Raw genomic sequence first — 18,467 nt, forward strand, 5'->3', positions numbered from 1 at the left:
TGAAATAAAGATACCGTACTACTGCACTCTATACATAAAACCACTCACAGAAGATGCACACGTGACAGTATATGCCAGACACGTGAGCCACCTTACGTGGCTGCACAGGCACACACATTCCCACCTTCAAAGTTCGGACTTGGGGGTTAACAGGGCATGGTATTTTCAAGGTCTATCCATGTTGTGGAATGTATCAGTAAGTCATTCCTTTTTGTGGTTTAATAATATTCCATTGAATAGATATATTACATTTTGTTTATCCATTCATCAGCTGATAGACATTGGGTTGTTTTTACTTATTATGATAATGCTGCTATAAACATTCCAAGTACAAATCTTTCTGTGGACCTATGTTCTTAACGTCCTTGGGTGTAGACAAAGGAATGGATGTGGTTAACTCTGTCTTACGCTTTTTCAAAAAATGGCCAGACTGTTTTCCAAAGCAGCTGCACCATTTCATATTCCTATTTGCAATGCATTCCAATTTCTTCATACCCCTCTTGTCTTTTAGGGTCAAGCGGTATATCTTGTGGTTTTGATTAGCATTTTCCTGTTGGCTAATGAAGATCTTTTCAAGTGCTTGTTGGTCATCTGTGTATCTCTTTGGGGCTAATGTCCATTCTGACCCTTTGCTCATTTAAAAAATTGGATTGCCTTTTTATTTGTGAATTATAGGTTTATAGTCTTAAAAACACCTTCCCACAGAACCTAGTTTCTATGGTAAACAAATCAATTATGGTAAACCCCTACATTAAACGTAGTATACTCACTTTAAACAGTCTAAAAGGACAATGGAGTGAGAAAATTTGTTTCAAAAGCTTTCATGATTTAAAAACCTGGAGAACCACCTAAAGCTCTCATTCCTTTAGTCATTCTATTAATCAATGACACGATCTTTGAAAGCATGCCTCAGTTTGTCCTTCCTGTGCTAGTGACTGTATCACTTACTACTAGAGACGTACACTCCAGTTCAAATTCAGTGGGAGTCCCTGCAGTCAGTTTACTGCCTCAGGTATGTTTGACCATGACCTGAAGTTTCACAGTCTTTTCTCCTGAGCTTCCTCCCCTAGGAAAGTAAATCTATGTCGGGTGAGGAGTAATCTGGAGGAATAAGGAAAGGCTATGGGAAATCAGTATTTTCTTGCCTCCAATGTGCAGGATTAGATCCAAGGCTTCTCTAATTGATGACAGTTAATTTCCCTCATCAAATGCATGCTAATTCAGTGATCTGGAACCTTGGGCCATGGAATCAATTATTTTATTTCTGATTCAAGGGTCTTTTCCAAGATCCATCTCAGCATGGGGGCCATGAAACTGGAGTTGGTCACCAGCTCCATGGCTGATTCGCATGTAAGTCCACTAGTGGCCTGCAGACAAGCTCTGGATACATCTGCACAAATTACTGTGATGGAGCTGTCAAGTGGACAAATGGTTGAAAGCAGATGAAGAAAAGAATTATTTCATAGGCATTCAAGTAAAACACCAGCAAGATTTGGAATGCCAACAGTGTATCAGGAAACAAATGACACTTTAATAATAATAAACACAACCACGAAGCAGCACTGTACTTTCCCTCTATTATATCAGCAAATACACAGAAGAACAACAAAATAAATGGACTTACTTCCAACTACTGGTTCTTATACACCCATGAATATGTATCAGAATTACTTGTGGAGGTATTAAAAAATATATTGAAGTCTAGGTAGACCTCACTCTGAGGTTGCAGCAGGGGTCAGAGTCAGAACCCAGGTATTTTTTTCACAAGCTCTTCGGATAGCTGAGTTTCCTGCTGGTTGAGTCTCTGATTTTAGGTTGACTGGGGTACTTTGGGTTTTTTGGGTCGCCGTGTTAGGGTACGGGGGACTTTTTTCGCAGAGTTACTAGCAGTGGTGAAGAACTTGGCCTCTGGCTTTTTGGGAGTCTGTCTTGGGTCTTTTTTCCCCAGGGAAGAGTTTCTTTCTTTCTCCACCTCTTCTTTGACTCTGGCCTTCTTCTCTGGGCCTTTCCCTGGGGTCTTGGGCTCTGCAGCTATTGGGGTCTCCAGGGCTGGGGAGGCCTTTCTCTTCTTCCCACGAGCTGTGTTGGGACCAGGACTCTTTTTCGGAGACTTCTTTCCTGTGGCAGCTTTTTGTATCTAAGAAAAAGAAAAAGGTGGGTGAATACGGGCCAGACTACTGACAATGTAACCCAAAGAGCTTCTGTTCCTAAAATTTAGGGAACCCCAAAAAGGCACACTGCAGCACAGAGTTAGGAATGGCTTTTTCCTTCTGCCTTGCAAATATTTTGAAAGGCAGCTGCATTTCATTATCAACAACTAGAAAGGACCCTAGCATCTTCTTGGTGCAATTAGTGGAAAACCATCTTTTCCTATGGCTGGGGCTAAGGGCTCCAGGAAGCACACACGCTGGGAGCACAGCAGGGAGACTTGTGACCTCATCCTGACTCTTCTTCACCCCCAGGAGTAAATTCCCTATATGTGGGTTAGGGCACTGGGTTACCCTGCTGAAAACCAGGTTGGCTGGCCGGTTACCCAGTTAAAACCAACTGTGGGGCGTGTTAGAAAAAAGCAGGGACTGTACTCCAGGCTGGGACGCCTGGATTTTCCAAGCACCCTAGATGATCCGAGGACAACATTCCAGCAATGGACTGTGTCCCACACAGACAGACAATATAGACAAAACTACCAACAGGACTTTGTTTCTGACAATGTAAAACAACGGATGGAAATTTTGGAAAACATTAAAAACATGATGAAACTTTCTTATCTTTCCCCAAATTTCCTAGGTGGTTCAAAAGGCATACACACTTCTACACTCTTTTCCAACCATGCTACACAGCTTGTGGGATCTTAGTTCCCTGACCAGGGATCGAACCCAGGACCATGGCAGTGAAAGCACTAAGTGCAACCACTGGACCTCCAGGGAACTGCCGACACTTGAATACTCTTGAATCATATCACCCCAGCAGCGATGCTTTCCCCTCCAGCATATCACCTTCCAGTCACATTAAAACAAATACAGCTTACTTCTAGAAACAATTATACTGCTTGTAGTAAACTTACTAATTATCAACATTAATTTCAAATATATTTTAAAAATCTCAATTAGCACTTTAGGGATACCCTAAAAGGAATATTTTCACTAACAGAGGAAAAGTATAATTCTGTTGAAGATTTTAAGGATTAATGTTCCAAAAATATACATAATAGGTAAACTGCAGGGACAGCCGTGGGACGACCCTGACGGACTATGCCCAGAGAGGCTGTGAGTCTCCCAGACACATGGTGAGGGCCACCCTCCAATCTCTTAAAAAGGACCCACTGCTCCCCTCTGAGGTCTCTCCCCAGTAGCTGGATGGATACTCTGAGTGAAAACATTAACAAAGCACCCCAAAATAAAAACTCAGTTCCTTTAAACCACCTCCTCTGAAACCTATGAAGTCAGACCTCCGTTAAGAGCCACGCTGGGCCGAGTGTTTGCAAAGGTGTCAGAGGCAGGACCCAGCACCCAAGTTTCCCCTCAGGTAAGTTTTCTGAGATGAATTATGTGGTGACTGAGGTCTGCTCTTCAAAACCACAGGCAACGTGGTTAATTATTAGCATTATTAATATGGCCGAGTCTCCCATGATTCCAAGGTACATGAAGAAAGCATCGGCTGACTACAGGTCACTCCAATATTTAAGGAGAGGGACAGAGTCAGTCAGAGGTTCTTGGGGCTCACCCTGGCATTTTTCATCCCTTACTTCACAAATTTCTACAAGAGCTGCCTCCCAGGTGTAGCACTCCCTGTCCCTCAGCAGTGCCTGCCAGCACACGTGGGCCCCAGAACCCATCCACAACGGGCACCAATATTAATGAAAGTACCTTGGCGCTTCCTGCAGCTGGAGTTTCCTTCAATGGCACCAGCAATGGGATTTCATCTTCAGAATCGTCCTGTGCTTTAGGCAGGGTGCTCACCCCACCAGTCTCCTCCTGGGGTGCAGGGTCCTCGGCTGGAACGCCCCCAGTTTTGGGGGCCACTGCATCTGTGGCTGGGGCAGGTTTGGCCTTTCCAGCCTGCTTTAGAAGCTTCTTTTCTTTCTTTTCCTGCTGTCTTTTAAGAGCTCTTTCTTTCTTTTTTCGGCTTTTCTTTGATACCTCCAAAAAGAACCAAGCGTAATTTATTTAAGAGTGGAATCTTCTTAGCACGTGTAGTCAGGTCTTTTGTCAGCTCCTAAAAGGGCCTAGACCTGCACAAGATCCAAGCAAACGAGCCCCACTGCCACCACTTAAAACCCAACTCCACTTTGCCTCAAAGCCACAGCTAAAGATGCATTTTATGTGGTGAATTCTATCCAGAATATGGGTATGTGAAGCGTGTGGTCACCGGCTGTGTGGAAGTCAACTTCGTCTATAGGTTGAGTTACGAATAATTTGGAACTGTATAGTACATGTTGTGAAATAGCTGGTCTTCCATACATGCAGGGTTCCATACCTACAGACTCAGCCAGATGTGAATCAAAAATATTCAGGCGGGGGGATCCCCACAAAGTTCAAAACAGCAAAACTTAAATTTGCTGCACTCTGGCAACTCTTTACATAGCATTCACAATGCATTCAGTATTATAACCTAAAGGTAATTTAAAGTATACGGGAAGATGTGTATAGTTTAACTTATATACGGGACATTGTTGTTCAGGCATGTAAACAAACAAACACTCACTGGACACATGGATGAACATGGCTGGAGAAAGACTGAATCAACTAGGAGACTGGTCCAAACAATAACAAAAGGGTCCACTTTCTCTCCTGCCACTTTTTACAGTAGTACCAGCAGTATTTAAAACCGACAAGCCAGAACCAAGAGGCATGTCAGCCTCAAGCAGTCTTACATTTTGCGCACGAATAACCAAGTACTCAACAGCCTAGATTTTGGGTTTCCTCTTCCTCTCAGCCTCTCCTGCAGGCTCTTGTGAACCTCTGTTCTCTCTCCTTGGGCTGTGCTTACAGACATGATGAAGCCTGTCCAGGATATGAACTTCTACTAACCTTTTTCAACAGGTCTCGTGTGTGGAGTCCCTTGGCTTCACCCTGACTGCTGACAAAGGAAGAGAAGACAGGCAGGGAAACTGACCGCTCAGTCTTCACGAACAAGAGCTTCACGCTCTCCCACTTCTGAAACAGAGAGAAAAGCAACGTCACCCATGCGGGTTTTGCTTCTTTTATATGAAGGACTGACTGCGAGATGTCTGTGAGACTGTACCTCCGGCAGTTTCTGTGAGAGCTTTTTCGCAACAGCAACGACGTTTTCAACGATGTGCTGAATTGGCATCCCCGTGTGACCGATGCGGATAGTGCTGTAAAAGCATCCGACACAGAGATGTGAAAATGTAATTTGCTTCTCAAAATAAAGCATAGGCTGGTATGTGACAAACAGAAGTACACAACTCAAACATTTTTTAGGGTAGAAGCACTAAGATCTTCAGGCCCTCCATTTATCTTAAGAGAAGATGATCGTCTTTCTTGTTCTACAAGAAATACCCTCCTCCTGAAATATCAAGGGGTGATTAGCGCTGCTCTCTTGTGACCTAGATGGGAGGGAAATCCAGGAGGGAGGGGGTACGTGGATATGTACGGCTGATTCGCTTCACTGTACAGCAGAAACTAGCTCAACTTTGTGAAGTAACTATACCCCCGCCATCAAAATAAGAAGTGACTGAGGAGCTGGCACATAATTGTGTGAGGCTGGGAGGGTCAGTGGGGAGGGCCACAGGGAATTCCACCTCCATTCTGGAGAACACAGGTCCCCGGGCCAGCCCTCAAGCTTTGCTGAGGGTGATAACCCCCAACAGTGGCTGTTCTGCAAAGGACCCACTCCCAGGAGGACCGCTTGCTATCTTTATAGCCCCACTGCCCTGACGCAGCATCAGCTGCTTGTGGAACAGCTTCTGGCCGAGAGCAAAACTATCTCCTCAACTGAAGCAGAGGGCACCCACAGGCCAGCGGAGAGCCTAGAAGTGCCCACAGCTCAGCCACCAGGTCCCCTGGTCCTACCAGCTCCCATTCTCCCTACCAGGGGAGCTGACAGGCAGGCTGGCTGTTGGTGGGGTATCTGCAGAATGAGGGTGACACAGGCTGGTGATCCCACCCCTCTCAAGCCAAAGAAGGGGCTCACCCATTCTGTGTGCCCACTGGCACTGACCTGCAAGCACACCCTGAACCAGGCCTCTGACCCTCAAGCTAACTGATTCCCATCAAGCACTACTTTTATGTCAGCCTATAATACACAGAGTGAGGGGGTCCAGGCCTGACCATCTACTCTACTTAGCTGACCCAAGTAGGACGGTTCCCACCTGCAGGCAGATGACACCAGAGTCCACCAGTCTCCCCAGCCATACCCTGTTCTAACTCGCCTGGAGACACTGCTGAGGGCTGGCCTCCTTAGTGAGCAGAGCCAAGACATCCTGTTTTGTTATGGATGTGACCACTGGGTCCCCATGAGCTTCTGGGGTATCTCTGGGTGGAAAGGCTCTACAGCCCGGCCCTACTGGCAGCTGCTCATCCCTACACCACAGATGTCCCAGTCATCAGATTATGTGTTTTATGAAATGATGTTGAATTATGTTCCTCCATACAACTCAAACTTAACCCTCCCTTCAAGCACTCAAACTCAACCTGCTTCTCAGTCTAATTAAAAAAAAGAAAAGAAAAGAAAAAGGCTGAGCTGCTATCTGTCCACCTGAAGGCTGGGATGCAGTCACTGTTCTTAGAGGTCTTTGGTGGGTGTGGGGATTCCACCCAGCTCAGCATTCCAGGAAAGAGAAGCTCCATGAGACCATGCCGAGATATAAGATGGGCTGGTGAAACAGGAGATGCAGAACTCACTTCTCAAGAAGTTAAAGCAAGACTGAAGTGGGCCTTGACTTTAAAGGACAAATGATGCTGGTCAACACAGAAGCCCAGAACTACTAACATTCCCTAAGCATCAGTTTTATTCTCCTGTTTTCTTGAACATCTGGAGATACCCTATCCAATACAGTAAAAGTCAGCAAACACGCCTTTTTAAATTCAGCTAAAAACAAGTGGAAGTTGGAAATTCGGTTCTTCAGCTGCAGCAGCTATGTCACAAGCTCAGCGGCCACGCGTGGCTCATTCTCCTGTGAGACTGCACAGCCACAGACCATCTCCAGCACTGGGGAAAGTTCTAGAGGGCAGCACCGTTCTAGAGAACTGAATACTCCTAAGGAATAAATCTTAGTTTATCTGAAGAAATCTAATTTCATTAACACCATCTTATAAATGTTTAAACAGCCACCGCTGTTGTTCAGTCATTGTGTTCGACTCTGCAAGCCCAATAAAACCATTACTAAAGATAAAATTAAACAGAGCACACCTTCACGCCTTTTACCTACCTGCAAGAGCCGCTCTTAGAGATGTTTAAGACAGTGCCCCCAATGCAGTCGTTGATCTCTCTAGATAAAGTCTTGGACTGAAGGTTTACAGATACTGGAACCCTAGAACAACACAATGGCTCTTTACCGCAGCACATAACAGCCATAAACATCACGTTACTCAAGTCCAGTCACTGCTGAGAAACTTACTTCTTTCTGTTGTAGAAATGCCTCCCCAGATGTGAAGGCAAGAGCCGCCTGATTCTGGCATCTGTAATGAAGAAGTCAAAACTACCCAAGAGGCGGAGCTTGGCTTCATAGGCTTTATATTCCTTTTTTAAAGTTCGGAGAGGAATAATCTAGAAAATTTAAGAAAATGTAAAAACATGAATATACAAAATAGTAACAGACTCAGTGACACAGCAAACAAACTTATGGTTACCAAAGGGGAGAGGGGAGGGGGAGGGGCAAATTAGGAGTTTGGGATCAACAGATACAAAACGACATTGTAAACCAACTATACTTCGATAAAACAGAAAAAGGAGAAAGAAAGTAGAGGAGAAAAAAAGAGAAAGTATAAAAACACAAAAACACTAAGAACCTGGACAAGAAGAAGAAATACAGGGACAATTTGTGTTTAGATTCTAAAATGCCCTGGAGTCACAGTTGAGTGGACATGAATGTGCCTGAAACAGCACAGGCACCAGGCTGACTGCTGGGGACACAGAGGAATGAGCAGGACCCTCAGCTAAAGAAATTGCACCGCCAACAACAGAACCGGTGAGAGGTGCCAAGCTGGAGGCAAACCCAGGACACCCCGAAGGAGAAAGGAGCAATTTAACAGAGCAACCTTCTGTAAAATCTTCAAGACAGAAACATCACTGATGCACATGTAGAGCTCTTAGGCCAACCAACCTCAATAGCTCATTCGTTACAAGCTAGAGGGAATATGCCCTACCCAAGTGAAAGTGAAGTCACTCAGTCGTGTCCGACTCTTTGTGACCCCAAGGGCTGTAGCCTATCAGGCTCCTCTGTCCATGGGATTTTCCAGGCAAGAATACAGGAGTGGTTTGCCATTTCCTTCTCCAGGGCATCTTTCTGACCCAGGGATTGAACCTGGGTCTCCCGCATTGCAGGCAGATGCTTTAACATCTGAGCCATCAGTGATTTTATGCCCTACCCAAAGCCAATGAGAATTTAAAAGGGAAAATTACCTGAGAAATGGTTTTGATCCCATGCTTGTTTAGAAGCTTCTTATAATAACGTTCTGTCTGTTCAGAGCTTAGATTTGGTTCATCTTTGGTAAATAAACACACATCTGCTAAATCTGATCGAATACCATGAGGCAAAGACCTGCAAAATACATGAGACAGACCAAAGAATAAAGCATTATAACAGATCATATATACGTTTATATTCCACAGAATACACAATAAATCCAGTCATTTTAATAAACTTTATTCATGGTTTTTAAACAAATAAGCTACTGAGCACAGCACACACACACACAGTTTTCAATGGCACAGAAAAGTTAAGATTCAAATACTAAATCACCACAAATATCCACAGACCGAAATAGCATTAACATCTGGGATGCGATTAAGAGTTAAAATATATCAAGGACACTCAAAATAGTACAAATGTAACTATTATTTGGCCACAACACACATGGTATTTTAGTTCCTTCCAGGGTTCAAACCTATGCTTCCTGCATTGGAAGGTGGAATCCTACCCACTGGCCCGCTAGGGAAGTCTGATCATTATTTTATATGTTTGGTATATATAGCACTATGAAGCGCTAGAATAATCCAGTTTCATCAGGGCAGCTGTGGTTCAGAACGCCACCTTGCAGAAACCTCTGGGCTCCATAATCATAACTCTTTAAGAGCTGAAACAGAAACCGGAGCAAACCCACAGGGACCAGCAAACATGCATTATGCTGAGTCTCAAAAAGGGAAAAAAAGGCTTAGCTCGGGCGCTAGGTCTATGTGTCCTGAGGAAACACGTCCTTAGTTTAAAAGGAGAGCAAGCCACAGCAGCAGGACTTGGACAATGAGGTGGCAAGTGGCAGAAATCACAAGAGCTGAGTGGCTGGGAAAATAACCTGGACAACGTGAGGGCAAAAGTGCGGAATAAACAAAGAACACATCCAGACATGTGAAGCAGTAACTAAAACAACATGGCTAGGGCTGCTCATGGCAATGAGTTAAGAGTCTGAGGGTTAAAGGGGTCTTCCCAGTTTGTAATCATTCTTTAAAAAAAAAATTGTTTTTAGATGTCTTCATTGACTTTGTTACAATGTTTGTTTTTTGTTTTTGGCCAAGAGGCATGAGGGATCCCAGCTCCCCAATCAGGGATCAAACTTGCACCCCGCTGTATTAGAAGGTAAAGCCCTAACCATTGGACATCTGGGGATAACATCTCTAATTGTAGTTATTCGTAACCCCTGTCCTCCACTCTTATGGGGGGGAAAAAAAGCTATCCTGCATCTTGCTTTCTATAACAGATCTAGCTTTGGAAATGAAGGATTCCACAGAAAGGAAGGTTACCAGACAGAATATAGGACACCCAGTAAACCTGAATCATTTTTTAAGTATAATTATGTCCCCATGCTACATGAGACCTACTTACACTAACAAAAAAATTCCCCCGTATTTTTATTTGCTAAGTCTGGCATCTTTGACCTAAGAGTTATAGCAATAAGAATGTGTAATCTTCATGGGTTTCTTTTCTGTAAGGAATTCACTGTCAAATTTTTAATAGTCTCCGTATATAGGAATGAGTTTAGCGCCTCGGTAATTTTAGCTTGGAACTAGTTGGACATGGAAAGATAACAGATTCTATGAAAATACAAAAGCTGCTTCATTTATTCTAACCTTTGTCCTCTCAAAAACCAGGTTTTCAGATTCAACAGAATTGAATCTGGCTTTGGTCAAATCACCCACCAACCATTCAGAAAACTGATGGAATTTTTAGAAAATTTAAGCATGTCTAAATCCAATGGTTTTCAAATCAGATATTTTGAGTTTGCAAAGTTTCCACCAAAAACTAAGTTGACAGTTGTTAAAAGTTCCACGAAACAGCCAAGCAGTTAAGACCAGCAAAAGTAGAGAACAAGAACTTACAATCTGACCCTCAGTTCTTTACTTGGAATTTTCCATAATACCACCATTAAAAAGAAATTTTCATTCTCATTCAGAAGTAATCCATTCGCGTTTTTCCTGGATCTGGAATGTGCCAACAGAGCCTCCACTGCCTTCTTAACCTGCAAAGTGGAGATACACAAGTCAGTCAAATTTCAATTGAATTTAGCAAAATTCAAAATCTAGCCCGTCCCCAGAATTTGCCCCTGCTCAATTTCTATTTTCGCAGGTAATCTCCACAACCATACTCATCAAGATTGTGCAATCTGTAATCAGAGGAATGCAGCCACCTGAAGTCCAGTGGTTAAGACTCTGCGTTTCCACTGCAGGAGGCACAGGTCCCCGCAAGGCCAAAACAAAACATTAAGCGGGAGCATGCTTCCCCTGCACTCAACAATGAAGGCAGCAAACCCCATAAAAGCACAATACATCTGCATCTCACATTTTCTGAGTGCCTATTATGTGCCAGGCCCCCCTGGCCCCCTTGCTTTGTTTGCATCACCTTCTCTGATCCTGGAGAGCAGAGCCCATTTTTAAATCCGAGGAAGTTACCAAGGATCAAGTGACTTGGCCAAACTGCAGGGGGTATGTGTATACATACAGCTTATTCATCTTCCCGTACAGCTGAAACTAATACAACGCTGTAAAGCAACTATACTCCAATAAAAATTAATAAAAAATAAAGCTTTCTAATTTGCAGCTTTATTTCTAACAAAGCCTAATCAGAATGTTAAAGGGAAAACCAGTCCATCCTAAACGAAATCAGTCCTGAATATTTATTGGAAGGACTGATGCTGAAGCTGAAACTCCAATACTTTGGCCACCTGATGCGAAGAACTGACTCATTGGAAAAGACCCCGATGCTGGAAAAGATCGAAGGCAGGAGAAGGGGACGACAGAGGATGAGATAGTTGGATGGCATCACCGACTCAATGAACATGAGTTTGAGTAAACTCTGGGAGTTGGCGGTGAACAGGAAGGCCTGGCGTGCTGCGGTTCATGGGGTCACAAAGAGTCGGACGCGACTGAGAGACTGAAATGACTGATCTGAAAGGGAAAACTTGGTAGGACATTCCTTTAGGATACCCAGAAGGAGTCAAACCAGTCGTGTGGTTTTCAAGGTATAATCTGGGCCTGTTTTAGAGACATTCCCTTTTCTCTTGCCCCACTCTACTGCCGTTGTAAGGTGATTCCTTTTGTGTTCTGATACCTACTCACCTTGTGAAAAACTTACACCATTTAACCAATGTTAAACTCGGAGAAGGGGACAGCAGAGGATGAGATGGTTGGATAGCATCGGACTCAACGGACATACACTCCAGGAGATAGTGGGACAGAGGAGCCTGGCATGCTCTGGTTGGAGACGACTTAGCGATGGAACAACAAAAACTCTGTGAGGCAGTTCAAAATGGAGTCACAGTGGCCAGCAGGAACTTCGTATCAGTTGCTTTAAGACATATGCTAGCAATTTCCCTGGTGGTCCAGTGGCTAAGACTCTGTGCTTCCAACGCAGGGGCCTGGGTTCCAGCCCTGGTCAGGGAGCTAGATCCACATGCAGCAACCTAGAGTTTCCACATGAGGCCACTAAGACCCGGCTCTGTCAAATAAATATTTTTAAGAAACCTGCGCTAAGACTGCAAGTGTCTCAGAGTGATAAACTGAGAGTGTTACTTTAGATGAGAAATTTGATGGGCAATGTGTGTGGAATAGAAGGAGCAACTGATAGAGCCATGACCCACTCCCCTGTAATAACTGTGTGTGCTAAGTCTCTTCAGCGGTGTCTGACTCTTTGGAACCCCATGGACCCACCAGGCTCCTCTGTCCATGGGATTCTCCAGGAAAGAACACTGGAGTGGGTTTCTATTTCCTTCTCCAGGGGATCTTCCCCACCCAGAGATCAAACCCTGCGTCTCTTATGTCTCCTGCACTGGCAGGTGGGTTCTTTACCACCACTCCTCAAAAAGAGACTCTGGAGCCGAGAAACGTGAAGTCTCCTCGCTGCTGAGAGCTGCTCCAGACGGATACTGCCGGAGGCCTTGTTTCAGTAGGAGCCTGCTTCCCTCTCGGGCTTGTTAAGAGACCAGCTGCCGGACTGCTGCTTGTGCTGCGATGCCTCCTCCCAGGACTTCTCCTTGGAGGCTACTCTGTGTTCTGCGCTAATTATTTGCAATCAACTGAGAGGTTTATGAATTGTCAGAAACAAAAGCAAAAAAGGCAAACGGCAGGGAAGCAGAGCCAGGTGGGCCTCACTCCAGGGCCCCAAAATATACCTGAAATCCAATTCAAGGTAAGGGACTCGCCTGGCGGTCCGGCGGTTAGGACTCTGAGCTCACACTGCAGACGGCACGGGTTTCATCCCTAGTCGGGGAACTAGAACCCCGAGAGCCGCGCGGAACGGCCATTAAAAAAAAAAAAAAAAATCAACTCAAGAGAACCAGGCCGCAGAGCTGGAGGCGAGCGTCTAGCCGGCTGCTTAAGGCAGAGGGAAAGCGGAGGACACTGCGAACGAGCGACCCTAAGCCCAGAAGGCGTCCACACCGGCGCGGAGCCCGCCCTCGGAATCCGCGACTCACAAGGCCTCGGCCGCCCCGCTTCCAAACTCCCCGCCCGGGGGCCACTCACCTGCTCTTCGTCCAGCTGCTCCGGGCCGGCCGGGGTCTCCGGAGTCGAAGCTGAAGTCTCGGTTGAGGCTGACGGCGGGATAGAAGCCGAAGCCTCCATGTCGCCTTCACCGCGTGGAGACTCGCGTGCCGACCCGGGAACTCGCTCTCCGTGCGCACGCGCGGACACACGGCCGTAGCCGGAAGCTGGGAGGCGGGAACCGGACGCTCGCGTCACTTCCGGGAGCGCGGGGTCCAGCGCTTCGGCGTCGGGGCGTCAGAGATTGGCGGGCTCGAGCAAACTGAGGTAGGCTCTCCCTCTGCGATCTGAGTCGCTACGGCGAGGGGCATAGATGCCTCTCAAGTTCCTTCAGCTCCCAGTGTCTGTGAGGCGCGGGGAGCAGCCTGGCAACGCCTGGCTCTCACTCTTCCGCGAAAGCGGGCGAGCGCCCTGAAGCGGAAAAGAAGGCCCGCTGTGGGTGGACCCCCGATTTAGGAGCAGGAGGCACGGGGCGTGGGAAGTCTGGCTCCACCACCTACCTGCTGGGTGACCTGGGGCGAACCCCCGCCGCTCCCCAGGCACAGGCCCTTCCCCGCCTGACAGTTTCGTGCACGGGAAACACCGTGCGAGTCGTTAAGCGGTGTGGGGCCCGAACGGTGAGCCGAGGCCGGTCTCCTGAGCTTCGAGTTTCACAGAGGCGGGAGGTAAGAGCAAGTGCAGGTAACGGTGCAGACTGCAGAACGGGAGAAGGCCCCTCTCCCCGCGGCCCCACTGGAGACCACTGGCTACCTGTTTCTCTTGGAGCTTTCCAGGGATGGTCTACGTATGTTTGCTGCTGCTAAATCACTTCAGTCGTGTCCGACTCTGTGCGACCCCATAGACGGCAGCCCACCAGGCTCTGCTGTCCCTGGGATTCTCCAGGCAAGAACACTGGAGTGGGTTGCCATTTCCTTCTCCAATGCATGAAAGTGAAAAGTGAAAGTGAAGTCGCTCAGTCGTGTCCGACTCTTCGAGACCCCATAGACGGCAGCCCACCAGGCTCCTCCGTCCAAGAGATTTTCCAGGCCAGAGTACTGGAGTGGGTTGCCATTGCCCTCTCCGTCTACGTGTGTTTAGGAAGTACTTATACTTTCTTCTCTTTATGGATGGTTGGGCTTCAATTTAGTTTTTTTTTTCTTTTTTAAGACAAGTAGTAGGCTCTGTGCCCATTGTTCTGTACGTTGCCCGTTTCTCTTAAGGTATCTTAGAGGTTGTCCAAGTCAGTACTTATGGCTTTGCCTCTTTTTTTGTTTTTACAGCCATATGGCCTTTCACCACGGAGGTAAACCAGAGGTTTTTTTTAGGAGCTTTTTGATGGATAGTCAGGATAGCTCGTTTTGCAAAGAGCTACAGATACGTGTGTATGTATGGCTGAGTCCATCTGCTGTCCACCTGAAACTCACAACATGGTTAATTGGCTATACTCCAGTACAAAATAAAAAATTAATGAAAAAGATTAAGTACAAAATACTGTACATAAAATAGATAAGCAGCAAAGATTTACTGATAAAGAAATTAGCTGAATCGCTGTGTTGTACACCTGAAACTAACACTATATTATAAATCAAATGTTTCTTAAAAAGCTATGAAAATTTTGATATGAAAGGATGGGAGTGGGATGCTTTCCATGTCAGTTGCTTTCAAGGAAAATGCTCCTTCCCTGTTGCCAAAGCTGAACAAAGGGGAGTTCTGCTGATCTCTAATACTGACTTTGTCTTAAAAAAAAAATAAAATTATTGAAATACAGTTAATTTACAGTATTATGTCTTGTTTTATCTTTAACCAAAAACTTGTAGGAAAAATGTTCTAAACCTTTGGCACCAGTTCCCACTTGCCTGTTTTAGAATCTGGAATTCTTGCTAGCAGATTGGAATTCATTTTAACACGATAATGAGCTGTTACTTTAGGCTTCATATACTGTGTCTCCTAGTGTTCTGAAAAGAACATCGGGGCTGCCACATGTTGTGTCATCGGAATTCAAGTCAAGAGCCAGACTTCCAGGCCAAGGGAACAGCATGAATTCAGGTAAAAGAGGATGGTGGTGTTTGGAAGTAGTAAGTGGCTGGAGTAGGGATGCCCAGAGGGGAGAAAGAGGAGATGAGGCTAGAGTGGGTAGCTTAAGGGATTAATTATCAAGCTGAAGTTTTATATTTTGGAGAAACCATACGGATACAAGGTTTTTGAACTGGTGTCAGGGAAGAAAAGGAATTAGTAATGAATTAGACTTTCGGAAAGTTGATCTTTCCGTGGTATTATAGTGGTTAAAAGAGTCATATGCCCACAAATTCACTGAAGCCTTAAGTGATGGAGTTTCATTCCCCTATCCCTTGAGTAAGGGCTCGACTTAGTGATTTGCTTTTAGTAAATAGAATAGAGCAGAAGTGAGAGGATGTCACTTTGGAGATTAGGTTATAAAAAGACTATAGGTTCAACCTTAAGTGTTCTTTTCCCCTCCCTTTTTCTGTTCAAATTACTTGCTCTGGGTGAAGCTTTGAGAAGTCCTGAGACTACTCAGGCAACCAAGTGAGACTTTGCTGGTGGTCCCATGGTTAAGACTCCAAGCTTCCACTGCAGGGAGAACTAAGGTCCTGCAGGCTGCACAGGAAGGCTGAAAAGAAAAAAGGAAACTGGAAATTAATGAGACTGCCAAACGCAGCAGCAGAGAGTCAGAATACAGGTATGGAGAAACCCTGTTAGGAGACAGGAGGAAAAAGAGCCTATAAAATCGAGAAATTGTTTAGGATGTAAAAGAAAACCAAGAGGGTGCTTAGGAATGGAGAAGTGAGGATGTGTTAATACCGTAAATACTGAAGAACTTCTGAAAAGCCATTTGTTGGGCAGTTAAGTCATGGTGACCTTACAGAAAACAATTTCAGTGAAAGGATTATGAGAGTTACGAGTGAGAGAGGAAAAAAATGGAACGTTGGTATATCTTAAACTTTTATTTACCATTAAGGAAGATGAAAGTGAAGTCACTCAGTCATGTCTGACTTTGCAACCCCAAGGACTGTATAGCCTAACAGGTTCCTCCGTCCATGGGATTTTCCAGGCAAGAATACTGGAGTGGGTTGCCATTTCCTTCTCCAGGGGATCTTCCCAACCCAGGAATTGAACCCAGATCTCCCTCATTGTAGGCAGACGCTTTACCATCTGAGCCACCAGGGAAGCCCGGGCTAAGGCAGATGAAGTAAGTGAAACTATTTTTGTGTCTCAGGGAATTCTTTATATCGCCAGTTCTCCTTACTGTCCATGATAACACATATAATAGCACTTGGTTGTCTACCTCTCTGTCTTCCCTGGTGACTCAGTCAGTAGAGTCTGCCTGCAATGCAGGAGACCTGGGTTCAATCCTTGGGTCAGGAAGATCCCCTGGAGAAGGAAATGGCAACCCACTCCAGTATTCTTGCCTGGGAAATCCTATGGACAGAGGAGCGTGGCAGGCTACAGTCCTTGGGGTCACAAAGAGTTGGACATGATTATATATTTAAATATAGATTTATATAGGTATAAATGCTATGTCAACCTCTAAAGCACTGTTGAATTACTAGTTAGCATTTTTTATTTCTCCACAGATTGAATATCTGTGGTCTTTTCCTATTCACTTTCAATAGGTCGCAACTCTTGTATCTGCTTACTACCAGGGAGTTTACAACTTAACAGGGCAATAGGGCAAAGTAAGACCTATGAGGCAGGATGTGATCAATGCTGTAATTTTTATAAGCTGCCACATGAACTCAGATTACTTACACACTGAAAGAATAGCAATAGTAAGAAGAGTTCTTCTCTAAATTTAGTGTTTTCACCCTTGTGTGATAGTGACTGTTGATTAGTTTGTTTCCTCTATGCACTAGATTGAGTCCTTTGAGACCAGAACTGGGGTTCCAATTTACTTGGTACACACAAGGTCTGCGTGGCACGTGGTGAGTGGACACTGAATCTATGAATCCCTTCTTACCTTCTGAAGGCTTTACTCTTTTAATTTTCCTCCTATTCCATTGTCTTCATTTTCCTTTTCTCCAGTAGCTGTCTTTGTGCTTCATGTGTATTCTTAAGAAATAGTGCCTAGCCAGGATATGGAAGCAACCTAGATGTCCATCAGCAGACTAATGGATAAGAAAGCTGTGGTACATATACACAATGGAGTATTACTCAGCCATTAAAAAGAATACATTTGAATCAGTTCTAATGAGGTGGATGAAACTGGAGCCGATTATAGAGTGAAGTAAGCCAGAAAGAAAAACACCAATACAGTATACTAACACATACATACGGAATTTAGAAAGATGGTAGTGATAACCCTATATGCGAGACAGCAAAAGAGACACAGATGTATAGAACAGACTTTTGCACTCTGTGGGAGAGGGAGAGGGTGGGATGATTTGGGAGAATGGCATTGAAACATGTATACTATCATGTAAGAAGCGAATTGCCAGTCTAGGTTCGATACAGGATACAGGATGCTTGGGGCTGGTGCACTGGGATGACCCAGAGAGATAATATATATAGGGAGGGTGGTGGGAGGGGGGTTCAGGGTTGGGAACTCATGTACACCTGTGGCGGATTCATGTCAATGTATGGCAAAACCAATACAGTATTGTAAAGTAAAAAAAAAAAAATAAAAAATAAACAGCAAAAGAAATAAAAATACTGAAGGGGAAAAAAAAAAAAGAAATAGTGCCATGCTATTTTTTTCCCTACCTTTTTTTGTCTTTGTAGTCAAGTGCTATAAAGCGCTTTCAGCTTTCTCTTAACTCTTTCATTTCAATCACACTATTACTATTCCGTCTAAAGTCACCAATGACGTTTTAATTCAAATAATTTTTTTTTAATCTTCATTCTTTTTGCTCTGTTGTATTTGAAACCATTCTCATGTTCAGTGAAATTTCTCAAGGAATTTTATCCCTTTCTAAATATCCATGCCTGCTATTTATTAAGACCTAAATTAGCCGTTAGTGAGCACTAAGTTTTAAATGTGAATTGTACTTCATTTGTTTCTGTATAGATGTAGTTGCCACAATATGTTATTTAACTTTGGGATTTATGCTGGAAAATATTTTACTCTTATCAATTAGTCTTTTAAAAGAACTAACCTTAAACATCCACATTATTCTATAAAATTTCACTCAATACCTGAGGGTAAATATTTCATTCATAAATTAAGTAACTTAAATTTTTCTTAAACTCCTGTCAATTCTACCTCTTCTTTTTAAAACTTTTTAAACTCAAGATACTGTTGAACATACACAAGATTAATATTCTGTAAACTTTATCCAGACTCCACCTACTTAATTACATTATTTATGCCCATCTAT

The 18,467-nt window shown here is 44.4% G+C and overlaps 1 protein-coding gene across 1 annotated transcript; it reads right to left on the minus strand.

The window, feature by feature from the left end:
• Window positions 1-1,242: 1,242 nt before the first annotated feature.
• On the minus strand, window positions 1,243-13,811 carry RSL1D1 (ribosomal L1 domain containing 1). The gene is made up of 9 exons (XM_040230620.1): window positions 13,138-13,811; window positions 10,498-10,637; window positions 8,587-8,725; window positions 7,583-7,731; window positions 7,394-7,495; window positions 5,245-5,338; window positions 5,031-5,156; window positions 3,867-4,139; window positions 1,243-2,137 (listed from the first exon to the last, which is right to left on the minus strand). Exons 1-9 carry the CDS (start codon window positions 13,234-13,236, stop codon window positions 1,811-1,813), a joined length of 1,449 nt encoding a protein of 482 aa, XP_040086554.1. The 5' UTR covers window positions 13,237-13,811; the 3' UTR covers window positions 1,243-1,810.
• Window positions 13,812-18,467: the final 4,656 nt, after the last annotated feature.

Source organism: Oryx dammah, unplaced genomic scaffold (genome assembly GCF_014754425.2).
Source record: "Oryx dammah isolate SB20612 unplaced genomic scaffold, SCBI_Odam_1.1 HiC_scaffold_2, whole genome shotgun sequence".
Taxonomy (NCBI): Eukaryota; Metazoa; Chordata; class Mammalia; order Artiodactyla; family Bovidae; genus Oryx; species Oryx dammah.